This window comes from Gigantopelta aegis, chromosome 3 (assembly GCF_016097555.1).
Source record: "Gigantopelta aegis isolate Gae_Host chromosome 3, Gae_host_genome, whole genome shotgun sequence".
Taxonomy (NCBI): domain Eukaryota; kingdom Metazoa; phylum Mollusca; class Gastropoda; order Neomphalida; family Peltospiridae; genus Gigantopelta; species Gigantopelta aegis.
In genome coordinates this window covers 13,544,835-13,561,721 of record NC_054701.1, presented here as the reverse complement: position 1 = coordinate 13,561,721, position 16,887 = coordinate 13,544,835, and the positions used below count along the sequence as shown (strand labels likewise).

Here is a 16,887-nt window from a genome sequence, read left to right as displayed (position 1 = left end):
GTGTAAGGCCACATACACTGAGTTTCACCCACTTCACAGGTGTGATTATGGGTGTGTCTCACAAGTGTATGACCCCACATGGAGGATGGTTACCTGCAGGTTCCGTGTACCCCTGGCTCGGGTGATACCAAGATAGCTCAACTGACAACAAGCGTGGAGCACGACCCTGTCAAGTAGTCCCATACCGAAATTGAAATACTGTGGCTTCACCATTCATCTCATCATCATCCTTGTTTATAATGTTCAAAAACAAAAAATGTCTTTGTTTCTGTGTTCAAATTTTTAAAAATAATAATGCATGGTGTCACATTTTGATTTCAAATGTATATAGCTTGCTTCAGATTTAAATTTTGTTTTGCTTTATCCTGTTTTTTTTGTCATTGTTTTATTTTTTCAACTTATATCATGTAGATGTAGTTTTTCTATATTCTGGGGCGGATCTAGAGGGGGGGTCCAAGGTGTCCGGACCCCCCCTCAAATTTGAGAAGTGCCCCTTTTATTTAGGATTTTTAGGTTTTTTACAAATTTATTTATTCTGTCAATGTATAGAACACTGTAGAATATGTCTGCCAGCGTCCCTGTTCTAGCACTATTATATTATGGTCCATGTGAACCGTGTGTAATTTTTCAATAGTGCCTTTTCATAATGTTATGGTGCCCTTTTTGTCTTGGACCCCCCCTCATCAGAAAAGCTGGATCCACCCCAGATATATGTATTGGCCTTTTAATTTAGTTAACATGATATGCTTATACTGGTAATTAATTAGTATTTCTTATAGAATAATGTGTTTGGTATCCTTTTAATGTGACTTTTAATAAACTCTTAAGCATTATGTTTATCACTTTGCATTATGGGATTGATGGTATTTTCAATTAATATAACTTAATACAAAGCATTAGAACAGTAAACAAAAATTAATTAAATAGTTTGTGAGTAGTTATTTGTTATTTGTAAAATTCAATTAAAAGGTTTTTAGTCTCTACAAAGATATTATGAAACTACTTATATATCATGTATTTCATATTAATATTTTATTAATCAATCTCTGTTTAAAAAATGTGTACAAATCCGCACAGCCATTTTCAGCATAAATTGTTTTTTACTGTGTTAATGTAATGTTTTGTTACAGAATAACATTTTGTCAATAAGTTTTATCTTTGTACTTTTATATACCACTATATATTGCCTTCTAAACAGTAAACTTTGTTTGACATGCAGTAATTGAAGATATGTCTGACATTTTGTTGTAGGTCTTGATTTAGAAAGTATTGCTACCCATGCTGAGGACATCTTTGGTGGAAGGTAGACACTGTTTATTCTGTTTAAAACTTTTAAAAGAATATTAAAATAATTAAGAAAATATTAATCTCTTTATAGTCCTTCCCAGCAGTAAATGGTATTCTCTTACTACAATCTATTTATTTCTGTACCAATTGGGGTTTTTAAATTGTGCCCAAAATTAGTGTGGGTTTTTTTAATGTTATTTTCAAAACACTTCTAGGTTGTTTTTTCCGTCAAAGGAAACTGAAATAATTTGACAGAGATAGACAGACAGAGAGGGAGATGGAGAGAGAAGGGGAGGGAAAGATAGAGGAAGGATGGGGAGACAGAGAAGGATGGTGGAAGGGACAGACAGAGAGAAGAAGAAAATCCTTTAGAATTCCATATTTTAGCATAACTCAAACTTCTAAAAAAATCTGCAGTAATCCACTACTTTTTAATTTACTGCAAACATTTTTTCTTTCTTATTTTTTCTTTTCTTTTTTCAATGTGATTTTCTGCCCACATTAACACTGACGGTCCCTGTTTTGTTTTAGTGCAAAAACGGCTGAGCTCGACCTCGATGGACAGAGTGGGAAGATGTTCCTCCGCGTTCTGCTGAACCTCGTCATGCACAACTACCCGGCTCTGGTGTCCGGGGCCCTCCAGCTGCTGTTCCGCCACTTCAGTCAGCGCCAAGAAGTCCTGCAGACTTTCAAACAGGTAGACCATCCAAATCAGACTGTAGATATTCATAGTAATCATAGTGTCAGCGCCAAGAAGTACTGCAGACTTTCAAACAGGTAGACTGTCCACTCCAGACAGAAGACATTTATAGTAAGCATAGTATCAGCTGGTATTCAGTCAACGCCGAGAAGTTCTGCAGACTTTCAAACAGGTAGACCATCCACTCCAGACAGAAAACATTCATAGTAAGCATAGTATCAGCTGGTATTCAGTCAACACCGAGAAGTTCTGCAGACTTTCAAACAGGTAGACCATCCACTCCAGACAGAAGACATTCATAGTAAGCATAGTATCAGCTGGTATTCAGTCAACACCGAGAAGTTCTGCAGACTTTCAAACAGGTAGACCATCCACTCCAGACAGAAAACATTCATAGTAAGCATAGTATCAGCTGGTATTCAGTCAACACCGAGAAGTTCTGCAGACTTTCAAACAGGTAGACCATCCACTCCAGACAGTAGACATGCATAGACCATAGTATCAGCTGCTGTTCAATCAGCCTAAGAAGTTCTGCAGACTTTCCAACAGGTAGACCTTCCAAACCGGACAATAGATGTTTATAGCAATCACAGGTGGGGATTCGGGATTTTGTGTATGGCAGGGGTGGGGTCTTCATGCAAGTACTCAAAAATGGAAATGATATAATTAGCGGTGAATGCACTGTGAAATAAGACCTAGTGGACAAAATGTGTTTTGCCGGGAGGAGGGTAGGACCAGACCCCTTGATTCACATTGAAATCTGCAGTTGTTAATCTAAGGCCAAGCCTTGAAATTCATTTTTTGGAGTGCAAAGCAATCTTTACTTTTAAAATTTTAATTGGAAGCAAAGGCTTTAAAATAAATAGGGAGTTCTAGAATATATTCTTAAAATGAGACTCCTAATTAGACTTACGGTTTAACTTTAATGTAGTAATATTGGTATAAAGTACTCCTACTGTCAGTAGTTAGGGGAATTTCCCCTAAACCATTAGCTCAGTTGGTAGAGCACTGAACTCTCATACTGAGAGTCTGTATTTCGAATCCCCTCAGTGGAGGTTGATTTTTCTGTTAAATTTTGATCCGATGTATGGACTGGGTGTGTTCTTAACACAAGAATATAATTGTAACCCAGTTAGGACCCGGAACAATTCAGCTGTCCATGTCCCACAGTTCTGGCACATAGCTTCACTTGAGAGGTGGAGGGAGTATGTAGTAGTGTTGGTATAAAGTACTCCTACTGGCACTAACTAGTGGGAATTTCCCTATTAGCTCAGTTGGTAGAGCTCTGGATTCTTGTACTAAGAGTCTGTAATTCAAATCTCCTCAGTGAAAGGTTGATTTTTCTGTTACATTAACAGAAGTGGTGAAGACTTGAGACAAATGTGGATAAAGTTTCTGACTTACATTATTGCTCTTGAAAATCAATATATTTGGAATACTGTTCAAAATAAGATGGAAAGCAAGATGAAGTTGATCATCAGGAAGCATATTGTGCTTTTTAAGTGGCATTGACATTAACATAAGAACTACATTCTCTTTCAAGAAGGTGAAAAGAAGACTTGCAGACTTTTAATCAGGTTGACCATCAGCACCAAACAGACTGCTCACAGTTTGCTAAGGGCATATCCTGAATTGATCACATTGGAGCAGATGAAATTTCTTCTTTCTTTTTTTTAATTAACCAACCACCCACAAAATAAAATTTTATTTACACAATATATGCATGGAGAAAACATTTCTGAAAACTGCCGGGCATAAAATAATAAGTATATGCTGTCTCCTACCTTCCTTCCCCAGTGTGATCAGTTTTGGACTAGCCCTAAGAGACGTGCAACTGTTTTTGAAATGGAAAAAATGAAGGAACATGTCTTAAGATCATGCTTATCTGTTACATTATGACTTGCTTATGGTGTAAAGTTTTAGAAAATACTAAACTGTAATACTTACTGCATTAATATTTAAAATTTAATTTTAAGCTAATATTTACCACAGTGACTAACATCTTTGTTTAAATAAAAGGTACATGTAATAACAAAATCTTTAATGAAATTCTGTATTGGTATTTTTATTTATTTATTTATTTATTGTAAAATTAGGTTCAGTTGTTGGTGACACCGAATGACGTAGAAAATTACCGTCAGATTAAGGAGAACTTGGACAACCTGCGTGTGATGGTTGAGAAGTCCGAGTTGTGGGTGTACAAGAGTAAACCAGGAGAGGAGAAGAAGAAGAAGAAAACACCTGACAAAGAGGTAGAGTTGTATATTTCAAGTGTTTAACACCCGACAAAGAGTTAGAGTTGTATATATGAAGTGTTTAACACCTGACAAAGAGGTAGAGTTGTATATATCAAGTGTTTAACACCTGACAAAGAGGTAGAGTTGTATATTTCAAGTGTTTAACACCTGACAAAGAGGTAGAGTTGTATATTTCAAGTGTTTAACACCTGACAAAGAGGTAGAGTTGTATATTTCAAGTGTTTAACACCTGACAAAGAGGTAGAGTTGTATATTTCAAGTGTTTAACACCTGACAAAGAGTTAGAGTTGTATATATGAAGTGTTTAACACCTGACAAAGAGGTAGAGTTGTATATATCAAGTGTTTAACACCTGACAAAGAGGTAGAGTTGTATATATCAAGTGTTTAACACCTGACAAAGAGGTAGAGTTGTATATATCAAGTCCCCTTCCAGTCCAACCAGAGGGTACAATAGGTTTCATCTCCATCCTTCTGTCCATCTGTCTGTCTGTCCCACATATAGTTTTCTGGATGTGTTTTTTCACAGTGCTTTGAGGTATTGAGCTGAAAGTTTGTGTATAGCTTTCAAGATGATTTACACATTTTTGGCAGAGTTATGGCCCTTGAACTTGTGAAATATAAAAATTTGTTTTCTGGACTTTTTGTTTTGCAATACCTCAAGGTATTGAGATGAAATTTTATTTATAGCTTTATCATGTACTGTTTTTGATAAAGTTTAACTTTCATGGCGATTTAATAATTTTTCACACATTTATGGCCCTTGAATTTAGGAGATACAAAACATTGTTGGGCCTTGGAATATTTGTTTTTTTATAAAAAATAATCATACTATTGTTTATGGAAAATAATGCGCTTGGACGTCCCTCACAGTTTTTGCAGTACTTTGTTGCTCACAAAACTTTCTAGACTTTTACAATATGTCAAGAGTTATTTAACATCTGATAGAGTATTATAAGCTTCGTACCTGAAGCTTTGATCCATTGAAATGCTATTTAGTATAAAGTTTACCTGTAATTAACTGAACATTTATTTTACAGGATGATGGTGAGAAGGGCGCTGGAGACAAAAAAGCCTCAAAGGCATCTGCTATGGTAAACAATGTTTGTTTAATTATTATTATTATATTTTTACATTTAAGAGCAATGATGTGCTAATAACATAAAAAAATTGTTTAAATGGCTATGGTACAGTTGACGTCTAGACAAATAGATTTATCTCTGTGAGTTGAGATGAGAATCTTTACAGACTTTCAGATTTTGGTGGAAAGAAATGTATAGAAAATGAAAACAATTGCAAGTCAAGGGCAGAATTGTAAAAAGTGGAGTGCTGAATGTTTTGTGCACTAAGCAAGCTTGAAATACATGATGCCACGAGGGTTGAACCAACATTGCAGCCAATTGCATTAAAAGAGGTATACAGTATCTGTCAAGAAAAGGTGTGTGGACCTCACCTCCCCTCCCCTCCCCTTCCCTTCCCTTCCCTGTATATGCCCATGCTGGATTTAAATTTAAATAGGAATTGAACACTGAAATCTTCGAGCATTTTTTAAACTTGTCAATAAAGAAAATGTTTTCATTGGCTATTACAAGAAAAAGCTTTCTTTCAATTCTGGGCTGCATTCTCTACATAAGTTATGTAACGAGCACCAGCTATCTATCTGAATATTTACCACAGAACAATGGTATTAATTAGTGTAAGAGACTGGTTGTTTTGTTGGATGACACACATCGTATCATAGCTGATGTATCACTATTTTACAGAATGCGACAGAAGAACTCCGGTCTGCGATTGATTTTGATATGGGACCAGCCATTGATTCACATGCCAAAAAGAATTATAAAGACATCAAAGCAGTAAGTAGATTAGCATGTAATACATCTCATTCTGATATTGTACAGTTACTGACTGTTCTTAGATGGGAACTGGAATGTTAATCACTGTGTAAAAAACAGTTTTTCTGGGTACCTCGACCCTACATAGAAAAAAAGCCAACACTAATTTTTATTCACAATAATTATGTTTTTGTTTTCAATTTTGTTTTTATTATTATTAATTTGTAAGTGAAAAGAATGAATGTAGTAAAAAAAATAAAAATGTTTTTAATAAATAATTTTTTAAAGCCAACCTATTCTACTTAATTTTTTGGGGGACACAGTCCTGGAAACACATTTTTTAAAGGTTTTAATGTGTTAAGAGTCATGTCCATGTCATCTTCCAAAACGCATTTGGCTTTTCCTATTCCAGCCCATGCTCCATCAAAGGCTATCCTGTCTATGAACCTACCATTGGGCAATTAAAAGGTTCTAAATTTGGATTAATTTTAGGTCAGGTTTACAATTTGTCTGAATAGTCCGATTTAAAATTTTAGATTAGAGAGCTGTCTAAATTGTGTAGAATTTTTTTTTTTTTTAAACATTTTGATCTACCCAAAAAAATTAATTTTTTGGCTTTTAATGATTAAAAAAAAATGTATTCATTAATTTTTTTGTAAAAATTTCAATTGCCTCCTTTTACCACTACCCGTTTTTTCAATTGGGAATCATTTTCTGGTGCAAGTCAGAGTCTGTGCCCCCAGTGAGCGTGTTGGAACATTAATTTGACATATGCACGTTAAATTCCGACATTTGATCTGACTGTCTATGAAAAAGCTTATAAAAGATAGAAGCAGGTTTATTGTTTCGCTCATACCAAGTGTTGCAAGTAAGTGCTTAATAGTTGTGGATTAAAATGTTCTGGGGCATCATTTTACATTCCTTTCCTCTTTTAATACAAAGCATATTTAATTTAACTCGTCACCTATCTCTTGTCCTTGTCATAAATTTAATTTCATTCTTTCTATTTTACCTTTTGACAGTATAATTTCATCAGACGTGACATTTTTTAAAAAGAAAAATGTAATTTGTTTTAACATTAAAATTTGTAAACAGATTTTACCTTTTGCTACATTTTGTATTCATTTTTCTTTTAGTATGTGCAGAGACACATTATTATTAACATAAATATCTGCTGTTTGTCAAGTCTTGTTTTAAAGCTTTGTATTAGACGTTCGCAAGAGCCGTTTAAAGTTTATTTGTCTGCTTCTTAATATCTGCTTTAAAAATAGTTCTGTTGGATATGTGTAACTGGCCTTTATGTTGTCAGTGGTAACTAGCATCAGTGTTGTGTCTAACCCCTTTCCACCATCCATGTTTATCCGTTCAACTGGTTAAGGCACATTTCTGTGGTACTGTGACTAACAAAGTTTAATGTTTGACAGACTGACTACACCAGTTACCAGCTTTCAAAACAAGTAAATATGCTGTCTTTTCTACCAAAGTGTGCTGCATCGTGAATACAGATATACAGACATTATATTGTGATAGTTAACATTACATTTTGGGATTTTTGTGTTTTGCTTGTTTTATTAAGTATTTTCAAAGAAGAAAATAGATATCCATACAATTTCACTCTTTCACCTAACTTTGATTTTGAGTAGCCAGTCGTATTGTTTGTGCTCGGGTGCTGTTCAACTTTAACTCATTCAGTTATTCTTATCTACCCATTAATCTGAGTTTTAGCTGATTTTGTATGGAAGACTTCTCCAGATTTGAAATTGGTATGAAATGTTGCTTCACTTATTGTATTCATATCTATTCAAAACAGGCAAAGGGGGCAGGACTTAGTGGTAAATTGCTTGCTTGATGAGCTGTCGGTTTGGGATCGATCCCCGTCAGTGGGCCCAAAGGGCTGTTTTTTCATTCCAGCCAGTGCACCATGACTAGTATATCAAAGGCTGTGGTATTTGCTATCCTGTCTGTGAGATGATGCATATAAAAGATCCTGTGCTGCTTTAGAAGAAATGTAGCGGGTTTCCTCTGATGACTACATGTCACAATTATCAAATGTTTGACATCAATAGCTGATGATTAATTAATCAGTGTGCTCAAGTTGTGTCGGTAAACAAAACAAACTTTAACATGTGCAAAATAAAATTTTGCCTGTGTATCTTCTTTTTGTGTTTTGACATACGTGTATGTGAAATATTTAAGTCCAAACATAATTAATTGTATGTTATGTTGAAAAGATGTTTACAGTAAAAACAATCAAGTAGTCAATTTTATGTACTGTTTTTATATCTTTTGGCATTTCTTGTACCTTCTTGCATATATACATGTATATATATATATATGCACTACAGTGTATTGAGATACATTAAAAAGGCTAATTTTTTGTATCAAATAGCTTCTTATTTGCTTTACTCTCAAGATGGATTTGCCTTTTCTTATTGTGCATGATCTTTTAACTTGGTTAAGAATTTTCATACTTCATACTTTGGGTTCAACACAACATGATCTCCAATAGTTTGCGACCCTTTTTATGTTTGGAGTTTTGTGTGAAAATTCAGTGGTGATTTATTTATATTTTTTGCTGTTTTATTCTGTATGTTTAAGCAGTGTGTATTCTGATTGCTATCATTAAGATCAATGACAAGCACTTTTCACACCCTAGTTTTGGCTTCGTATGTACACAATAAATATAACATCCAATAGTAATTTTTTGTTACATGTATATGATACATGTATATTTGATGAATGGTATTTTGTATTTCTTTCATTTTATAAAGTTAAATTTAATAAAAACATACTGACCTTGTAAACGGTGCTGTATGCTCAGTATAAAACTTAATAAAAACATACTGACCTTGTAAACGGTGCTGTATGCTCAGTATAAAACAATTATGTCTAAACTGAATCATGCAGGGGACCTAATATTTATCCGATTTAGACAGGATTCGGTGTTTAGAGGGTCGCATTTTAGAATTTAGACAATTCAGGAGCACAAATCTTATCCAGGTGTGTTCGGAGTCCGGTTTAGACAGGTTTCACTATATTTACAATATATGGATTTGAAGTGAAATTATAGTAAGACATGTTATATTTATTGTGGGTACAAAGGGTATGAAGAGTGACTGTCCTTGACCTTAGTATGTGATACATCATTTTTATTTTTATTGGTTTTCTTTGCTGACTCATACTCCGATAACAGCTGTTTGTGTTTATGGATTTGCCTGTGAGGAAATCTGTTTGTACTAAACCTTAACCAAGCTTTGTAATCCATGTAAACATGCGGGGGCGGGAGGTAGCCCACTGGTAAAGCGTTCACTTGATGCACGGTCGGTCTCGGATTGATCCACGTTGGTGGACCCACTGGGCTATTTCTCGTTCCAACCAGTGCTTCACAATTGGTGTAACAAAGGCCGTGGTATGTACTATCCTGCTTGTGGGATGGTGCATATAAAAGATCTCTTACTGCTTATTAAAAAGAGCAGCCCATGAAGTTCCGACAGTGGGTTTCCTTTCTCAATATCTTAACCATATGTCTGACGCCATATAACCCTAAATAAAATGTGTTGAGTGCGTCATTAAATAAATATTTTCTTCCTTCCATGTAAACATGCAGCAATCCAGAGAGAAAAGCTACAATAAATTTATGTATAAAAGTGAAGTTTTAATTTAAATTCATGGCTATGTTTAGCATAAATCACTTGAGGTGCCGTTAAAAAAGAACCACTGAGTAATATTATATTTTTCTGGGAGGGCAACTGTCCCGTTGTTTACGTCCCATCTCAGTACAGCACAGAAATTATGAATTTGAAAAAGAAAGAAACAAAAACAACAACAAGACTGTTGAAATATTTCTAATTAGTATTTTTAATACATGTACTTGTGTATACAATATGCAGTGTATTATCCATTCATTTCAATTGCTTTAAACAATCAAACGCTGAAAACCTTATATCCAGTATATTACAATTAACAGCAGCCATCTGTATTGGAACAACCATTCTAACACATTGCATCACTGGTTGTTTACTGTGTATGATTGTACACATATTTTCTTTAATATAATGCTTCCTGCATTGTCATTATACATATATATAGGTGCATGGTGCATCACAGATGCTAAACCATCATGGCTTAATTAATTCTGTTGTTAATTTGTAATATACTACAATTTATAAAACTTTTTATGATTTGCTTTTTTCTGTAATTCTCCATCTAGCTAGACTAAAATAGTTTTGATTATTGTATTGTGATTGCTTGATTTGTCTTAAAACTGTATACTTACAATTTGTTTTCATCTTTTTTTCTTTAAAAATTTCATATTTTAAAAGGCCAATAGTCATCTTTATATTGACATCAGGTCTAGATATCTGTCATAATACATTAGATATGAATCTGTGTATGTTATTACTCTTTCTTTCTTCTTCTTTTTTTTTTTCTTTTTTCTTTTTCGAGAACAGTGTATAAAATACAATATGAGAGGGAAGTATTTAGTCCTTATCAGGTTGGTATTGTGGTAATATTTTCTGTGCCAATTCTTCAGATACTGAACCGGTTGACGAAACTGTGTGTTCAAGACATAGCTGGTGGACAGCGAAAGAAGCCACGGAAACACGAACAGCGTCTGCTGAGGAACATGGGAGCCCACACTGTGGTGCTGGAGCTGCTGCAGATTCCGTATGATAAAGTAAGATTTGTGTCTTAATATCAGTAAGATTTGTGTCTTAACATCAATAAGATTTGTTGCTTAACATCAGTAAGGTTTGTGTCTTAACATCAGTAAGATTTGTGTCTTAACATCAGTAAGATTTGTGTCCTAACATCAGTAAGATTTGTGTCCTAACATAAGTAAGATTTGTGTCTTAACATCAGTAAGATTTGTGTCTTAACATCAGTAAGATTTGTGTCTTAGCATTAGGTGTCTACACGACACATGGGCATTTACAACTGGCATATTCTGTCGACATAAGGTTTTATCATTTTTTAAATTCTGTTTTGTTTTCTTAATATATATACGGAAATTTGGCAAATAGAACATGGGTCATTTTTGTATGTCAATCTGGGAATCTTAATTTTTATGATATAAGGTTTATAATTTTTAAAATTCTGTTTTGTTTTCTATATATTAAAATTTAGCAAACAGAACATGGCTCATTTTTGTATGTCAATCTGAGAATCTTAATTTTTATGATATTATCTAAAATGAATGTGGCAAGAATTCAATTAGGTTAACATCAGTCCTAAAAAACCCAGAAAGCATCAAGTCTGACATCCAATTTTTATGCAACATCTGGTATAAACTATAATATCCATGTCTAGATAACAATTATGTTATTTATTAGGCATCAAAGTTTGATTTACTAGTCACTTAACACACTGTATAACCTCCATGAAAACTTGGATTATCATCAATTGCCATGAGATGTGAGAGTCCAAATGAATTTTGGTAGAATTTGCTGAAAAATGAGGCCTGCAGAATTTACTGCTGGAGGAATATTGAAGTCTGCTGATGGTCACTCAGTGTTAGATGTATTCAGTGATAAAAAACTTATTTCCCCAGAATTCTACATTTTTATATCACCCAAAAACTGTTCTTGTCCTTTGGTGAAAGTTTACAATAAACCCCCAGCTTCTCTCGACCCTGCAATATCTGTGTTTTGGGTTCAAGGTCAGTATTATCTGTGTATTTATACAGATATCACAAATGACAGTCAGTATAACAAACCCTTTAAATGTTCTAAACTTCTATTTTGTTCTGTGTTTCAGAATGATGACAGCAAGATGTTGGAACTCATGAAGATGGCTCATGAATTTCTGCAGGCATTTTGTCTCGGCAACCAACTGAACCAGTCCCTTCTGTACCAGAGCTTGGATCTCTTTCTGTCACCAGGCGTAAGTTTTTAATTCAAAAGATATTGATCTGTTTACTACAAAATAATAAATAGAGGATTTGTCATAAGTGTCTTTTTAATATGGAAAATATTATTTGAGTCTGTGTTAATCAGTATTTGTCATTGTTCTGCCGATTAACTAGATGAGGCTGATATTTTACGTATTTAAGAAAAACGATTTGCAAATTGTATTCATCCTATAACACTTCTAAACTTAAAGGGACACACCCTAGTTACGGCTAGTTGTTAACCATTACGGCGTTGTTTTTCGCTATTAAACCCATTTTTTCACAAATAAAATTGCACTTTACTTACCGTTTATTATTTAGAATATACATTTCCATTCACCTGAAGTGTTTTTTGGTAATCCTGGTTTTTGTAATACCACAAAATGCATTTTTCATATTTCATAAAATTGTACGCACGTCTGAGAAAAAAACGTTGAGCAGACAAGGTCTAATCTATTTTTAGAGAGGATATTTCCATTTCAGTGTCACAGACGTTGGTATATCATGTGACCGTTATCATTTTGGTTCGGTTTGTTTTCTCGTGCACAGTTCGCGCAATCAACATCCGATTTGTTGTTGTTCGTTTGTGAGATTTTTCTTCACAGTTCGTGAACATTTTCAGTAACAATAAAGTTCAGACAAGTAAGTGTCTCAATACAAAACGTTACAAACCCTTAAAACCAATAATTTTGCTAAGTCTTACGATATCTGGAGAGGGGATACAACCAGGACAGAACAGTTGGAACATGTCCAGAAGAGGTGAAAGAAACGCACACCCAAGTCTGTGAAATTTGTCGTGACGTAGGCATTGTTGTGCTTCGAGCGACCTCTACCGGTGACATCAGAATACTAACTTTCAAAATTATTTCAAGCAATTGGGACATGGGGATTTCCCATGGTATTTATCGATATAAAACCTGCTTTTTCACTCCATTTGATAAAAACATGATCTAAGTGTGTTACAGGTTTGTAGATTAACCAAATTATAATTTATTTTCGCTGGATGGAACTAGGGTGTGCAGCTTTAACATTTTAATTCAGTATTTAGTAAATCACAGATCTAAAGTCGCTTTCATTAGTAACATAAGGTCTTCACGATAGGCACAAATGTAGTTTAACATCACACACTTTGCTTAAATCTTATCGAAACTTTATACTCAGGTATACAGGACTTGTTGGTTTGTGGTAAAGCACTTGCCTGATGTGCGGTCGGTCTGGGATCGATCCCCGTCGGTGGGCCCATTTGGCTATTTCTTGTTTAAGCTAGTGCACCATGACTGGTATATCAAAGGCCGTGGTATGTGCTACCCTGTATGTGGGATGGTGCATATAAATGATCCCTTTCTACTGATGGAAAAAATGTAGCAGGTTTCTTCTCTAAGACTGTATGTCAGAAATATTAAATGTTTTAGCCAGTGATTAATAAATCAATGTGCTAATGGTGTTGTTAAAGAAAATAAAGTTTTTTGTTGGTTTGTAACCAAATGGCCCATTGACAGCAATAAGTATATTAACCAGGTTAATACACAACAATATCAAGTGGCTTTATCACATGGATATATAGGATAGTACTGTTTATGTGTTTTCTTTCTTAGCTCCTCGAGGCTCAGACCATGCAGTCGATCTTCCTCGACAACGTGTCCCTGTGTAACGAAATCAAGGACCGCGTGGTGCAGCACTTTGTGCACTGTATTGAGACCCACGGCCGCCATGTGCAGTACATCAAGTTCCTACAGACCATTGTGAAGGCCGAGGGCCAGTACATCCGGCGCTGTCAGGAGGTCGTCATGTCAGAGGTAACACTGCCATGCTGGCATTTTAATGAGATGGTTGTGAAGACCATTTTTAAGTTTTTATCCATTGTTGTTCGAGGGACGGGGCGTAGCCCAGTGGCAAAATGCTGTGCAACCACTTAAAGGTGCTATATCAGAAGTTAAATGTGAGCATCTGTTTGTGACAAGTAGCCCAGTGGTAAAGCGTTTGCGTTTAGGATCGATCCCTGTCAATGGCCCCACTGGGCTATTTCTTGTTCCAGCCAGTGCTCCACAACTGGTGCAACAAAGGCTGTGGTATGTACTGTCTTGTCTGCTAATCAAAAAGAGTAGCCCATGAAGTGGCGACAGCAGGTTTCTTCTCTATATATATGTGGTCCTTAACCATATGTCTGACGCCATATAACTGTCAATAAAATATGTTGAGTGCATCGATAAATGAAAGATTTCCTTCCTTCCATTGTTGTTGGTGCTGGTCAGGCATTCATACATTTCTGGGCAGAACCCTGCATTTTATTTTTTACATTCCTTTCTAAACTGGGCACTACAAATTATTATTGAGCTATTAATAGTACAAGTAGCTTTGATTCATAATATTAAATAAAATAAAATGTTAAATCATCATTTAATACTTAAGAGTCATGGTACATGTATATATCTTCTTTGACTTAAACTGAGAATCTAGATTTTAAATCATGTGTAAATTAATTCTTGATTCAAGAAAAAATATACCAGAGGAATGTACATTATAGTGAAGAGGACTATGGAAACCTTCTTGTCTTAGAATATTTTAAATTTTTTATGTCATTTGTAACGTGTTTTTACTTGCTGCAGCTGGTGAATGTGGGTGAGGAAGTGCTGCTGTTCTACAACGACCGCGCCTCCTTTGAAGTGCTGATCGAGCTGATGCGGTCGGAGCGACACCGCACGGACGACCGGAGTCCACTGATGTACCACATCCACCTGGTCCAGTTGCTGGCGCTGTGCACGGAGGGCAAGAACGTCTACACCGAGATCAAGTGTCACTCCCTGCTGCCCCTCGATGATATTGTACGAGTTGTCACACACCCAGACTGCATTCCAGAGGTAAGCACTGACGCCATGTAACCATAATTAAAATTCTGTGTACCGAGGGCAAGTGTCACTCCCTTTTGCCCTTTGATGACATATACAAGTTGTCACACACCTGGACTGCATTCCAGAGGTAAGCTGGCATTGATTTTATAAACGTGAAATGACTTTGTGTACATCTCCTTCAAAAAATATTGTATGGAAATATCACTTGAGATAAATGTAGGTTGTATTCCAGAGTTAGTTGACATTGATTTTATAAACATGAAATGATATATTTTGTTTATTACCCCAGCAGGCACTCATAACGGGGAAAATAAAAATCATAATTTCTCACTGAGAAATTATCATGCATTGGTTGAATGATTTGATGTCGGTACTAAATGTAGGCGGGTCACTATAGCGCCAAAATACCCATACCTAAAAAAAATTGCAACAAAATGTTTTATAGCCATTTTTTATACTTTCAGACATACTGAATAACATATTAAAAGTTGGACAGAAATGGAGCACGGGAAAGCAAAAAAATCTGACGTTAAAAAAAGAGCCGTCAATGCCTTATTTTGCCTGAGGTTTTAAATGTAACATTATGTATTCTGTACTTAAGGTGATCTTAACGCTAAGATCACTTCATGGAACGCATCCCTGAATCAGTTGGCAAGTTAGCGTACTTGCCATGTGTACGTGACCTTATTTTCAACAGTTAAGCCTCGCACATGGCTAGGTGTCCTTTGCTGGACCAGGAATTCCTCATTAAAATTAATTTAAAAAAAAATGTCTTGCCCAATCAGTTAGGGGCCAACAACATAAAGGTTGTTTAGTTTAACTGACTGTTAATCTGCTGTTAGTACAAAAATAAAAATAAAAAATGAAAGTGACCGGCAGGTACGTATGCAGGACATTGTACAGGGGCGGTAAATTAACAGGCGGGTTGTAGCTATAAATAAATCGGGAATGCCAGTGTTTTAGGGGTGATGTTTAGACTGTGCTAAGCGATGTTTATAGAACAGTTCCCTGGACAATATTTTTTTTTTAAATCGCTTAAATCAGGGGCAGTTCAACGAACCCTCCTCTCCACCCCCACCCTACACACATTCTTGACCAGGCTGCAACATGTAAGGGCCAAATTTTAAAACTGTATTTTTTAGAAATTTGTAATGTTCATTAGTATTGTCTGCTACATTCAAGAATGTGGCACAATGATGAATTTACAATTTTTTTTCAAAGAAAACATTTGTACTAGCAATTGCTTAACAGATGATTACAGTAAATGCCTTTGTGAAACTGGCCCCGAGTCACCAATATATTAGGTGTATCAACGCTTTAATAAACCTTGTATATTAGACCTTAAAAGTTACATGGTAGGTTCCCATAGGGTGGCTATCTGCTACTTTTTAGGGTGTATAACAATATAATTGTGTATACGAATTGTTCATTGTTCATTTAAGTTAACTAACAAGAATATTCATCAATGGTTTAGAAAATGTGTCTTTTAAGAGATTATCCATAAATATTTTCTAAGTAATACATTTCTTTTTAGCTGAACATACTTGTCTCACGTTTTTAGGAATAAACTAAAATATTTAAAATCTTGGACATGATTCATAGGTTCAGCAACATTTACTTCATCCCAAGATTACTGGGATTCATGTGAAATGAAGCCCATAGGTAAAAAAAAACCAGGAACATTCGCCGAATTTAAGACTTGACATGAATTCAGATAATATCTTAATAGAAATGTTCCATGGGCTATCAAATGACATCTGATTTACTGTGTAACTGGAGGAAATTTTAAACGAAATTTAAGTAAAGATTCATCATCATGTTTGCTCTCATTACATAAATAACAATAACAATGAAATAAAATAAAATAAACAAATAAACCTACATATTAATCGATACCATACATCATTTTTGTGTAATTAATAACGCGATAATATGAAACCTGTGCAGTGGCTTCCCAAAGAATCCATTACCTAAAAACTGAAATTTTACATGAAGTAAACATCAGGTATCCATTAAAATAACCCAAAGCAGACAGTTATATCTATAGGCGTCGGGTGTACCCCTCCCCT

General features: G+C 35.1%; 1 protein-coding gene across 10 annotated transcripts in view; it reads left to right on the top strand.

Moving 5' to 3' along the window:
* LOC121367544 (inositol 1,4,5-trisphosphate receptor type 1-like) overlaps positions 1 to 16,887 on the top strand; it is a 150,958-nt gene that overhangs the window by 80,636 nt on the left and 53,435 nt on the right. For all 10 annotated transcript variants that reach the window (XM_041491792.1, XM_041491794.1, XM_041491793.1 and 7 more), the window contains 9 exons: positions 1,252 to 1,303; positions 1,819 to 1,984; positions 4,084 to 4,239; positions 5,285 to 5,338; positions 6,008 to 6,100; positions 10,614 to 10,757; positions 11,837 to 11,962; positions 13,565 to 13,765; positions 14,576 to 14,827. In XM_041491792.1, the coding sequence (XP_041347726.1) occupies positions 1,252 to 1,303; positions 1,819 to 1,984; positions 4,084 to 4,239; positions 5,285 to 5,338; positions 6,008 to 6,100; positions 10,614 to 10,757; positions 11,837 to 11,962; positions 13,565 to 13,765; positions 14,576 to 14,827 (1,244 nt within the window). The remainder of the gene's footprint in view (positions 1 to 1,251; positions 1,304 to 1,818; positions 1,985 to 4,083; positions 4,240 to 5,284; positions 5,339 to 6,007; positions 6,101 to 10,613; positions 10,758 to 11,836; positions 11,963 to 13,564; positions 13,766 to 14,575; positions 14,828 to 16,887) is intronic.